The 13509-nt window shown below is 36.3% G+C and overlaps 1 protein-coding gene across 3 annotated transcripts in view; it reads left to right on the top strand.

Moving 5' to 3' along the window:
- Atp6v1h (ATPase H+ transporting V1 subunit H) overlaps nucleotides 1-13509 on the top strand; it is a 74044-nt gene that overhangs the window by 11082 nt on the left and 49453 nt on the right. For 2 of the 3 annotated variants that reach the window (XM_021176841.3, XM_021176920.3), the window contains exons 5-8: nucleotides 1702-1815; nucleotides 4270-4374; nucleotides 7318-7371; nucleotides 13012-13109. In XM_021176841.3, coding sequence (XP_021032500.1) covers nucleotides 1702-1815; nucleotides 4270-4374; nucleotides 7318-7371; nucleotides 13012-13109 — 371 coding nt within the window. The remainder of the gene's footprint in view (nucleotides 1-1701; nucleotides 1816-4269; nucleotides 4375-7317; nucleotides 7372-13011; nucleotides 13110-13509) is intronic. The other variant, XM_021176995.3, reaches the window with a different exon arrangement.

Raw genomic sequence — 13509 nt, forward strand, 5'->3', positions numbered from 1 at the left:
TTATATATTTGTGCATCACTTACATGACTGCAGAGGCTAGAACAGGGTGTTTGAATCAGTGGAACTGGAATTGTCCTGTAGATTATTAGCAGTCATCTAGCTCTCCAGTCCCAAGTTGTTTGCTTCTTCTATAAATTTGCAGAATTCATCATGAGTAGTATATCTGTTTGTATTTTAATTTTGTCTATGCTTATGGTGTTTTTTTGTTTTTTTTTTTTGCATGGTAAAAAATTATTTTTGTCTAATTTTGTTGTTATTGTTTGGCTGTTTGAGGAGGGTCCTTTTGTGTCTGGTCTGAGATTTCACTGTGTAGCCTTGAATTCATGGCAGTTCTCTGCTCAGCAGTAATCTAAGTACTGAGATTACAGGAGTGAGTCAAACATACCTGAATCTTAGTCTAGTGATTACGTTTTGTTTTGTTTAATTGAGGCAGGATCTTGCTTTTTTGTAGGCCAAATTAGCTTCAAATTCTAGAGGGTCCTGTCTGAATCTGGTGAATGCTGGGATGAAGTGTGAGCCATCTTAGCCAGCCTAACATTAGTCTGTCAGTCTCTGTCCTTGTCCTTTCCTCCCCCTGTTTCCCATTCCTTTCTTCTTCCCTTCTTCTTCACTTCTATATCATTCCCCCCTTCCAACTTCCTTCTCTTGCTGTGATCAGCATGACTTTGTTCTGAGTCCAGTTACTTTTCTGTGTCAATGACTGGCAGGCATGTTATAGCAACAATATGAAATAGCTGGCAGGCATGGAACAAAATGAGGGGAGCAAACCTCAACAATATATGTAATTATCATTCATATATATATATATATATATATATACACACACACACATATATGCTATATACATTATACACACATACATACATATGTATACACACACACACACACACACATATATATATATATATATATATATATATATATACATAAAATATTTATTTGTTTTATTTTGCTTGCATGTATGTCTGTGTACCATGTGGTGCCTGGTGCCAGTGGAGGCCAGAAGAGAGTATTGCATTCTCTGGGACTGGAGTTATGAACTTCTATGCTAGTGCTGGGAATTGAACCCCTGTCTTACGGCACAGTCATGCCCACCATATAGAACATGCTCTTACCCACTGAGCCATCTCTCCAGTTAATTATCATATTTTGAAAATATGTTCCTTTATGAAATTTACTAATGCTTTCTTTGTTAGTGTTCTGTAGTTGCTTGTGTATGAAGTTTGCTATAAATACAGTATACTTCATGTTATTGTGATGGTTGTCTTTAAAATTTTTTATAATTTATTTATTTAGGTTAGTTTTAACTGTTAACTTGATACATTCTGTAATCACCTGGGAAGGTAGTCTCAGTGAGGGGTTATCTGGATCATTTTTGCCTGTGGACATGTTTGTGAGGGATTATCTAGGTTATGTAAGTTGAGCCGGGAAGACCTGCCCACTGAGGATCATACCTAGGTAGGAATCCTGAAATTTATTAGTGAAGAAAGTAAGTTGAACACTGGTACACACACTTTAATTTATTCTCTTGTTCTCGACTCTGGATATGTGAGCAGTTTTTTCAAGTTCTTGCCACTGTTATCTAATAATGACAGAGACAAATTACATATGTACAGTAGAAAAAAATCATACGTACTAATGGAATATACAATAAGCAGTGAGAAGCAGTATATAATCATTATGTGCTTGGTTTTCTTTTAGGAAAATCACCAGCGTGTCAGCATTTTCTTTGACTATGCGAAACGAAGCAAGAGCACTGCCTGGCCATACTTTCTGCCGATGTTGAATCGCCAGGATCCCTTTACTGTTCATATGGTAAATTTTGAATTGATCACATTCTTTTCCTTTGTATATTTTATTCTTTTCCTTTTACTGTGACAAAATAACTGAAAAGCAGCAGCATCAGAGAGAAGAGGTTTATTTCTTCTCAGTGTTCTAAGGAATTACAACCCATCATAGTTCTCAAGGTAAGTGGCTCTCAGGTAATAGGAAGAGGTAGCAGGGTCAGGTTACAAAACTTGAAACCCTACCCTCAGTGACTTACTTCCTCCAGTGAGACTCCCATTCCTAAAGGTTTTAGAACTTCCCAAAACAGTACATCTAGTTGGAGACCAGGTGCTCAACACAGGAGCCTGTGGGGGACATTTCATATTCAAACTACGCATATACCATATAAGAAGATAGTTTATTATTTTTAAACTGGCAAACATAAGAAATAAACATAGGTTGGTTGTGGCTTGATAGCTTACCTGTTCCCAGAGGAGTGACTACTTTCTTAATGGTACTGAGTAAAGACGAGCTGATTGGGAGCTTGTGTTGGTCTGATTCAGTTATAAAGTTTACTAGATGAATGCATTCATTATGTCATTGTACATGGTGAATTTACATGTACAAACAGCTCAAGATTGCCTACAGCAAGAAAAATCACATTTTAATATGTAGAAATTAAATGTTTTGAAATAACTAGTGTTTTAATATGTTATTCTTAGTATCTAGAACCTCTTGCTTTAAACTCAGCTTTAAGAACTACAGTAAGAACTTCAGTACTGAAAGGTTTTTTATGCTGTCAGTGAAAACATAAGAATAAGGGCTGAGAGAATTGGTTTGGGCCAAAGCAAGCCTCCTGTTTCCCCTGTAGAGTGGGTTTTAGGATCCTTGGTAAATATCTTCCATTCTAAAGTCAAGGACCACTGTCAGTGAAACATTTCTGTGCAAGTGTGTTCTTTTCCTACCCACATGTGTGTTCTTGTATATGCACCTAGATTTATATGTTTGTCTACTCATACTTTACATGTTATAGACATTTAGCCCCCCCCCCCCCCCCCCAAGAAAAAGGTAAACCAAAAAACCTCCAAACAAACCAAAGAGTCACAAGAAAGCTACATTTTTTTAGGAGTAATGTTTTAAAAACCAATAATATATTTTCTTTTCCCCACTTCAAGTTGTAGAGGTTTGTTTCCATTGTCTGGTGTAGTTTAAACGTCTTCATACTGTTATAAACTGATGCAGCTCTAGCTAGAGCATCATATTAAAAGTGAAGACATAGCTTAAGGTCAACTTTTTGATATTATATTGTTGGAGCCTGTACATGTTTGGCAAGTACTCTTTCACTGAGCTGAATTTCCAGACCACAGATAACTTTTTCTTTAAAGATAGTGTCTCATTTAACCCAGACTGGCCTCCAGCTACCTAAATAGCTGCAAATGATCTTCAACAACTAATCCTCCTGCTCCTGTCTCCCCAGACCCCAAGTCTGCTTCCATACCCATTTTATGATGCTAGACCCAAGGCCTCCTGAATGCTAGGCAAATAAATACTCTTCCAACGGAACTATATTTTGTGGGTCCCTAAATAATCTTCTTAATTTAAATTGCTCTTCATTAAGTTTTCAAATGGAGGGTTGGATTATTGGCTACTATGATTGCCCCTCGCTTATGCTGGAGTATGCTGGAGTGTCCTTCCTACTCACATCCTTATCTATGGGTTCCAAATAGGAGTCCTTTCAAATCACTTGACTACTTTATGTATTTATTTCATGGCCCATGTGCCCTAGTGCAAAGGAAGGTCAGAGGATAACTTCTGGTAGTTGTTTCTCTCTTGTCACATGATTCCTGGGATTGAATTTAGATTTTAAGGCTTGTAAGTAAGCTCTGTTGCCTTCTTAGATGTCGTGCCAGCCTTTAGCTATTTTTTGGGTAATTTATATTGGTATTAAGATTAATTCCCAATCTTATTTTTTTTTTTCTTTTTATAATAGTTTCTCAATGTGTAGCCCATTCTGGTCTCAAATACTTGATTCTCCTGTCTCAGACTTCCCAGTACCAAAGTACTGGAATTATAGATTTATGTCACCACTATGTCTTTAAATCTTATTTTGAAATGCAAAATAATCTAGGGAATGCTATATAATTTCTGTTTTTTTTTTTTTTTTTTTTTTTTTTTGAGACAGGGTTTCTCTGTATAGCCCTGGCTGTCCTGGAACTCACTTTGTAGACCAGGCTGGCCTCGAACTCAGAAATCCGCCTGCCTCTGCCTCCCGAGTGCTGGGATTAAAGGCGTGCGCCACCACGCCCGGCTATATAAGTTCTTAAGGCACAGATATGTTTTACAATAGTTTTAAGAAACAAATCATATCCCTCCCATCCTCCCAACCCCCTGTCCCCCAGAAATTGTTTTGAAAACCACTTAGCAAAGTGATTTACAAGAGCTGTCTCTTTGTGAGGTACAGGATGTGATTGGTATTCAGATGGATTTCCTATTCATTTTCAGGCAGCAAGAATCATTGCTAAGTTAGCTGCTTGGGGGAAAGAACTGATGGAAGGCAGTGACTTAAATTACTATTTCAATTGGATAAAAACTCAGCTGAGTTCACAGGTAACAGAAATTTCCTTTATTATCCAAAAGAAATGTGGTATTAGGATCTATGTTTTCATATGTTGTTTTTGGTAAATATGCTAAATTACAAAAGACGTATTAAAATAATTCTGCTTTGAATTTGTTAAGTAAACCCAGTTACTACTGATGTGAAGGCCATCTTAACTGTTTGTTCTTTCACTGGCTACAACTCAAACCTTCTGTTTTCTCTGCCACTTGTGGTTTTCTCTCCTTGCTTTTGAGCAGTCAGGGACTTAGGTTCCTTCTAGGCAGCTACCAGGATTACACAACTTATAGAACTGTCAGGACCTAAAGGAAGCAATTTAGTGAGTGCTCACAGAGAGTCCATGTAGGAAAACAAATGGTCCATCAGGAGACTGCATGTGAACAGGCTCTGGGGTCAGAGAATTTCAGGTGGAGCATCTGCCTTGGCCTAGGTGTTTGAACCACCAACATTTGTATGAGAAATCTTGGTTTTGGGGAGAGACCTCTAGAGGTCTTCTAGGGGGTCTTTTATACCCTATTGATTACATAACTAAAGTATCTTGTTTAAGTGGTTACACAAACACCAAACTGATTTTGTGTGCTGCCAGGGGAGTTTTAAACTGCAGGTAATACATTATTGACCATTAGGCAATCTGCTTGTCCTTATCTTGGCTAAGAGTTTGTGCCAGGCTTCTAGGTACCTTTTGGGAATTCTGAGACTGCTAAATCCAACTGTCGTACAACTCTGTCTTACATAGTGGCTCATTTCCACAGTATTAGATGGAATTTTGGGATTAAATACTTAGGTACAATGGGAACATCCTGCTTACTGATCATCTGGGTTGCGTTCAGGTTTCTCTAGCACCATGTCTCCAAGGAGAAGAGAGGTTGCTGATGTAATAACTGGGAAAATGTCAGTTATCTTTGTTTATTTGTAGAATGGGACAAAAATAGGATACTTATGATGGCTTTTGGAATGTTTCTTTTAGGCTTCCAGTGACTATTAGATGGTCGTTAGGACTGATGCTCATAAAAGAAAAGAAATAAAGGTTGGCCTGGAGAAGAGTATTCTGGAGAACAAAAGCCAGAACTCAGTGGAGGAGCTAAACCAGGGAAAATAATATCGACAGTTACTGTATTGTCAACTTTAAATGAAAAATAAATGTTTTTTTTAAAAAAAGATTTATTTATTATTATATCTAAGTACTCTGTAGCTGTCTTCAGACACACCAGAAGAGGGCGACACATCTCATTACAGATGGTTGTGCGCCACCATTTGGTTGCTGGGTTTTGAACTCAGGACCTTCAGAAGAGCAGTCAGTGCTCTTAACCACTGTGCCATCTCTTCAGCCCCTAAAAATAAATGTTACTTGATAGGTTTTAACTTAAGGTGTGAGAGACACCTAATGTTCTGCTTAGATATTTTTTGCTTACTACCTTAGAGAGCTTAATTTGTAGTTAGATAATGTTTTGAATGAAATTCTTTATGACATTGTCCAGCTGTAGGTTTTCCTGAGCTTGTAAGATACTTAAAATGTATTTAAAACATGGAATTGGGTGCATGAAAATAAAAATTTAAGTCTCTAAATGTAGGTCATTTGGAATCAGAATACTACATTTGGTAGACAGGAAACACTTCCTCTCTCCCTTTATGAAAAAAAAAAAAAGGTTTAAAAATTAAGTGTCCTTTTTAAATGAATCTCATTCTGCTTTAATGCTAGCTCTCTTGTAAGATGCAGATGTACCTGAATTTACAAAGTGAAACTTGGTATGAAAGAACTGCATACTACTGTGTACTTAGTGGGCAGTTTACCTTTGACATTTGTTCAGAGTAGGACCATTTCTATTGCGCCTCAGAGATGAATTGACACTCCTGAAATGATTAACACTCATTTAATGCTTGCATGGTTGTAAACGTTTCCTACAACATGGGGAAGTCTCTCATCACTAGTGGATGAAGTATTTCAGAGGCCAGAACAGTTTTCCTCAGAGTTGGGCTTCTTAGTGTTGAGTCGATGTTCTTTAAGATCTTTCTGTATCTTTCCAGTGTTCTGTCTCTGCCATCATCTTTTGGCTTTCTGATGTGGCTTGATGCCTATCCTCTCTGCAAGTCCTTCTGCTATAGGGCACCTACTGAAAGTCCCAAGCTCAGCCTGGCTTTGCTTCTCAGTCTGGGCACTGCCTCTGCTTGGTTCTGATCACACTGGCTTTCTTGCTACTGGCAGAAAATTCTTCCATAGCCTTTTATCAGGATTAAATTGTAAATGTGTTGTTTAAAGAAAGGTAGGATTATTTGAAATTTTATTTGCTATCGTACTCAAATGTTTTTAATAGTATGTGAAAATTCTTTTTTTTGTCAAAAGTATTTTCTCTTTCATAAAAGGTTCATAATTTCATGATTCTAGTGAAAATAAACTTTGTCTAGGTTGCAATTTTTTTATTTTTACAAAAGCATTTTTTTTTGCCTTATACTTAATAGGTATGAATAAAGAAAAAACATCTCCCTCAAAGTTCATTATTAGTTTTCTCTTGATTTGTTACATGCTATTCAATTTGGTAATTTCCTTGTAACATTTGTGATGGTGAATATTGAGATTACTCCATAGCATCGCTTTATCTTCCTATTATTAAGCATCTGTTTAAAGAAGTTTTATCAAAAATGTTGAGAGTAGTAGGGTAGGCAGTCATCTGAAAACAACATTCATTTAGCAAATACTGAAGCAGAAATATTTGCAAGCTTCACCTTTGAAACTTATCTTGTGTTTATTCGACTACTGTTCAGCTTGTAGTAGTCTGTTGATTATTTGGTGGAGGATAATAACTTTTATATCATCTTCATGTTCTTTATAAAGTAGGATTAGGGAAAATGATAAAATTCATCCAACTCATTTTGTAAGCTGATAGGTTAGGATAAAATAAAAAACAAAAGTAAGTTCTAAGTCATTTATTTTGTAATAGAAACTTCGTGGTAGCGGTGTTGCTGTTGAAACAGGAACAATCTCTTCAAGTGATGTAAGTATGTTCCTTCCAATTGACTGGTTTCTTAACACCTTGAAAATACATTGTTTTGACTCAGGCATTTACAAACGTGAAGATTTTTACTAGTTCCCCAAATGTAAATCCTTGGATCTGACTTGTCACCTCCCCACAGTGAAGTTAATTCTATTGCCCTTTTTCTGGGAGATACAAATCCTGCCCTTCTTTGTTGCTGTCTTTGCAGGACATCCTATTTTAGATCTCCAAATCAATGCAAGAGTTAGAATCGCTGTACACTGCACAATCATGTCATTTGCGTCACAATTTAGTAATTTGTGAACTGTCTTGTATCTGTCTAACCTGGGTATAAACGATGCATCAGTTAACTGATGACACAAAACCAAAGTTGTGCTCAAGCCTTTGTAGACAGCATGCATCTCCTCACCCCTTCTTCAACCTGTCTCTTCCCACTTTTAAGTGCTTAAATGTTAATGCTAGTTATGGACCATAGGTTCTTAGCTAACATCATCTTTCTCATTTGGCAATGGTTTAACTTTGCTGTATTTGAGTAGCTCAGGGACTGGACTATAAGTTTAAACAAATAAGGACAGATAATGGTTGGAGCCAGGGGACAAAAACTTCAGGACAAAGGAGAGAAACAGGAGGTAGATGCAGCTACATGTGATGGAAATACCTATGAGGTGTTGACAGAGGTAGCTGTAAATGAAGCTTTGTCTAATCCATGTAACAGCTGTATTGATTATTGTAACTTATATTATCTGAATGGAATATACCTGCATGTTAGTCTAAGAATGGAAATAGTCTCAGAATCTACACTGAAAGCTAGTAGACAACCTTCCCTTTGGGTCATGGGTTGAAAGATGTGATGAATATTGTGTGAAACCAGAAAAAGGAGTTTGAAGTGTAATCAGAAAAAGGTATATAGTTAGATGAACATGCCTTGAGTGCTAGAATTAAAGGTGAGTGCCACCACTGCCTGAAGGTTTAGTTGTTAACTTAAATATGTAAATTGGCACCTTTATTTCTTTGTAATAAAATTTTTATTTTATTATGTGTGTGGCAGTTTTGTCTGCATGTATGCCTATATACCTTATCTACAAAGTGGAGGCAAGAAGAGTGAGTTGGATGCCCTGGGACTCGATTTACAGACCCTTGTTAGCTGCCATGTTGCTGTTGGGAATTCCTCAATATTCTGAAAGAATAACCAGGACTCTTAACTCCTGAGTCATTTACCACCCTCCACTGGCATTTTTAATTCTTGTGGAGTTCCTATTAATAGGAAGTTCAGAAATGGTTATTGTATTATATCTTAGGTATTTTTAGAATAATTTGTTTTATAAACTTAGTGTTTGTAACACATTAAACCCTATATAAGGAGAGGTAAGCTGAGCTGTGTGAGATTCTCAGTTTGTACTTTTTTATTCATTGTATTAGGCAGAATTGGTTGAGCTGGTATTGGCTTAGTGTAAATGGTTTATCTAGTAGATCCATACACTCTGACACACACCCTAAATAGTAATTTTAAAATTTCATACCTTGTCTTTAATTTTCCTCAATCTTCCTGAGTTCTTTTCTTTTTTACTTAGGTATTGATTTCAAAAGCAGACCTCAAGTTGAGAATATTACCAGCCTGTTCTTTGATTGTATTTTAAAGGGCAAATCTGAGCTAGTATTTATTGAGCACTTACTGTGTAACTACCATGTTACTAGTTTTATATTTTCATTGTCTTATATAGCTTTATATGTTTTTTGGTGTAGGTTATAATGTTACTTTCATCTTATGCAAAAGCAATGAGGCTGGGCAAGAAACATAATCTTGTTGAACATCATATAGTTAGTGAGTGTCAGAAATACTAATGCAGTGCATTGATTATTGAGAAAATTGTTTCTAAAGGCACCTGAATTGGAATTGACTATTCAGACATTGCTTCAACCCACTGCATACTATGACGTTTATTATATCTGTATTATGCCTTTGGATAGCTTTTAAACTGTTAGTGTGAAGAGTTTGTTAGGCTGTATAATTCAGTATTGCCTCTTGAGGGCAGTATAAAGCAGCAGTTGACACTGCAAAGTGAGATCCATGACTATTTTCAGAGGCTTCATCAATAAGTGAAGGGTTGGTTGTTACAGACATTTTCACTTAGTAATAAGTAAGTGAAGTTCGCTTAAAATGTGTTGATACTGTTTTCACACAGTTATTGGAAGCATCCGATTATGTTTCTCTACTTTGTTTGTTCTTTACTGATTTTAGTGCAAATTACAGAGTGTGTCTTCTGAGGAGCAGTATTACCTTGGAAATGAACTTCTGGGCTGAGGTCCTGACTAAGGAGTGCTGTCATCTCTCCATGTGCTGTGATCTCTTTATCAGGAAGACTGAGAATGACTGGAAACTTCTGTTTACCTCCTTCTCATTTTCCTTTTTCCATGTCCTCTTTTCACTGTTACCTGAGTGGAGGAGGAAATGACAGCTTACATCAGTGTTTGGTGTGTCTTGGTCTCTGGTGTCTTTTTCTTGGACCGATCCCCATTAGTTCTTAAGATGTCATTTCATGGATAGAGTGGCTAGGTTTACTTTCCTGCTTGTTCTGACTTGCTTCTCAGCACTCTGGAGTGGTTCTCTCTAACAGGACTTCTTGTAATGTAAGTCTTCTATGCATATGGTCTGTCTATGGAAGTAGCCCCTCACCACATGTAACTAGTGTGATTGAGAGACTTTTTTGAAATATGTTTTGTGTAGTCTGAAACTCATGCATTTACAGCTCAGTGTTTTATATTTATCAAACTGTGCAACCATTACTACAATCTAAATTTATAGTATTTTCAGCAATCCAGAAACTTAAGAACTGCATTGTACATATGAACTGTTTGCTTGGTCCGTCCTCTTCTTTCAACCCCTGGCAGCTACTAATCTAATTTCTGGATCTGGATTCACCTCTTGTGGATTGTAATGTGAATAAAACTCTGTGCTTTGGTTTTTGTGTGACAGACTCTCACCATCTAGTGTAGTATGTTTAAGGTTCATGCATGTTTGAGCATGCAGCATTTTAGAATAAGAAACAGATAAACCTAGAAAGTCTAGTTTCCTTGTTTTTCAGCCACATTTCTTCAGTGATTTCCATGGCAGCTCTGATGTCCTTACTAGTGGGGATTGATTTTGCTGCTTTGGCTCTTTTTTTATTAAATGGTGTGGTCCCATCAAAAGTGCTGCCTATATTGTTCATACAGCACAGGCCTGCTCTTAGGTTGTAGGCTGCCCTGGCTGGAACCCAGAGCAACTTACAGTCAGTAGTTATTAGGAGACGACTGTAGTCTAAACATATTAAGTGAAAAATTCAGAAATAAACAACTCATAAGTTTTAAATAACTAATATTTTATTGTGTTATAATTGCATGTTATAATTGTGTTATAACACATATATCCAACAAAAGACATGCACCGACAGTTCACAGCCAAATTATTCACCATAATCAAAAACTTAAGTAACCCAATAATATCAATAATAGATACTAAAGTGGTCAATCACTACACAGCGAATATAAGGCGTATTGATAAATTCAACACGATACAGTGCTGTGCTAATGGATTCAGATCTCTTTACATGCAGCTCAAGATCAGTCCAAACCAAATCTACACTAACAGACCTCACAGTAGTCACCTTTGAAGGAGGTATGGTGAAAAGGCCATAGTAGAAAAAAACCAACACGTATAAACTCATCTCAGGGGAGAAGTGGTGGCAATGCAGTTACAGACTACTCACTTATCAAACAGGAGTCTCTGCTTTCATCCCCAACACCAAGATGGGGGAGGAAGATAAATACTAGAACAGGAACGAGAAGCTTTATCTTGGTATCTTGAGGAAATCACTTCCTCAAAATTGTTTTATTATCAATAAAGGAAAATAGTGCCAGCTATATCAAAATTAAAAATCTATTCACTATAATCAGTTTCTGTAAAACATTAAATAATTTTAAGGTATACTATAATTGTAGTCAGGTTGTAAGTGATGCTGTTGAGCCCATGCCTTCTTTGTGTACTGTGTGTACTACCTAATTTAGCGCATAGCATGATGAACAGGCACAAAAAAGACTTGGGTGAATGAAGACATTTTTGTATTCAGAGAAAATAGAGTAAAATTAATAGAAGAGAAAAGATTCCTTTGTTGCATTTGTATCTAGAAGTCTGAGATTCTCTCTAAACAAGATGGGATTTGCATTCTTCTGTAAAAGCTTCTAACTGCTAATGTAATTGGAAAAATTCATATTTTTTCCATTGCAGAAAGTGAGATGAAAATTAATAATTTTGTCATTTGCTTGTGTTTGACTTTTGAGATAAGACTCCACTCTAGCCTAGGCTGGCTTGGAATGAATGCAGTTCAGGCTGTTCACCCTCTTGTTTCAGTCTCTGAAGTACTGAACTTATGGGCATGAGCTATGTATGATATTCAGCTTCTGTTAATGTTGTATGTTAAATTATATCTGTGAGTATATTATCTGGCCACTACTATCTAGGAAGAAATAAGGTTCCCTTTTCTTTATCTGTTTTTACCAAATATATGCATATCATTGTGTTTTATGTTTGACTGCTGTAAATTTCTTAGTGTGTTCAGCTCATATGTATTATTTAAATTAGAATACTAAGCTTAATAGTATTATATTTTAAGATTTACAAATTTTCATGATAACTGTGGATTCCTTTTAAATTTTTTATTTGTTCAATTATGAAGGCTAGAGCTTAAATTTTCTTTTGTCCACTTTCTAAAGACATAAATCTAATGTTAAATATTTAGACAAGAGTTTAGACCAGAAATTCTTACTAGCTGTGATAAAGTGGAAGGGCTTATGATGTCTAGAAGATATGATTTTCATTCATTTCAAGTTATAGTTTTAAACACAGTTTTATGAAATACAGCTATTGAACTAAGTTTAAAAAAATACATGTTGTCTTTTACCAATGTTAATTAGATTTTTTTTTTTTTTTTCCAAGATGGGTTTCTCTGTATAGCCCTGGCTGTCCTGGAACTTGCTCTATAAACCAGGCTAGCTTCTGTTTCCTGAGTGTACCACTATGCCCAGCTTTAATTAGATCTTTTTTGTATTATATGAAAAGCCCAAGTTTCTTTGTATTTCTAGTTGTGTGCTGCATGGATTACTGCCTTCAACCCTGGTGGTGCCCTTGCAGGTGTTGTCCTCTTGATAGTAGCGTCCTTATAGGAGTGAAGAAACTGACGTCTACAGTAAAGGGTTATAATGTGCTGAAAATTATTCAAGTATAGGCCTATCTTCTTTTTATTGTTTTGATTTTTTTTTTATATTTGTGTAATTGCATAGAACATTTTCTGTTTGTAGATTCTCTTTCCAAGATTTGTAAATGACAAGGTGAAGTAAGTACTTATTAAACAATATCAGAGGTACAGTTACTTTGTTAATTAATTCCTCAAAATATATTATGTCATCCTGAATGTGTACATTTATTTTGGGAAACAACAATCACCTTAATTTCTAAGAGGCAAAGATAAAAACAGATGCAAGAATTGACCTACTTTAGGTGCTCAAAATCTAACAAATTATAGACTCTTCCTATAGAAATGTGTGTGCTTGATGTCATGACTTAGAGTGCTTTTCAGTCTAACACTGCACACTTTTCCTGTGTAGAGTTCTCAGTATGTGCAGTGTGTTGCTGGCTGTCTGCAGCTGATGCTCCGGGTCAATGAGTACCGGTTTGCCTGGGTGGAAGCAGATGGAGTGAACTGGTGAGTGAGTGTCCTTTACTTTTATTGTAGAATGACATTTAAAAACATTTCTCCTTGACATTTTTCAAATAAGCTAATATAATTAATCATTTTAAAGAAGCATTCTATTATCTTCATGTCTGTTTAAAAATGGATTATATTAGCCTTTTTAGACATCAATATCTATCAAACTGAACATCTCTCCCTATCCCTTGCTTTGCCTAGAGCACCTACCTCTGGTGAAACCCTGAGGAGCTAGTTTGTAATAATCTTCCAGAACAGATCACAAATGTTCACTGTTGAAGAAGATGCAGCCCAAGAGAACTCATGGAAGAGAGAGAACATGAGGAGGACTATACATGGACTCCTCAAAACTCAGCCATGCCTTTGTGCTTCATGGCCCAGTAGTGTATACTACCAT

This window comes from Mus caroli, unplaced genomic scaffold, assembly GCF_978045245.1.
Source record: "Mus caroli unplaced genomic scaffold, Mus_caroli_1 scaffold_1, whole genome shotgun sequence".
Lineage (NCBI taxonomy): Eukaryota > Metazoa > Chordata > Mammalia > Rodentia > Muridae > Mus > Mus caroli.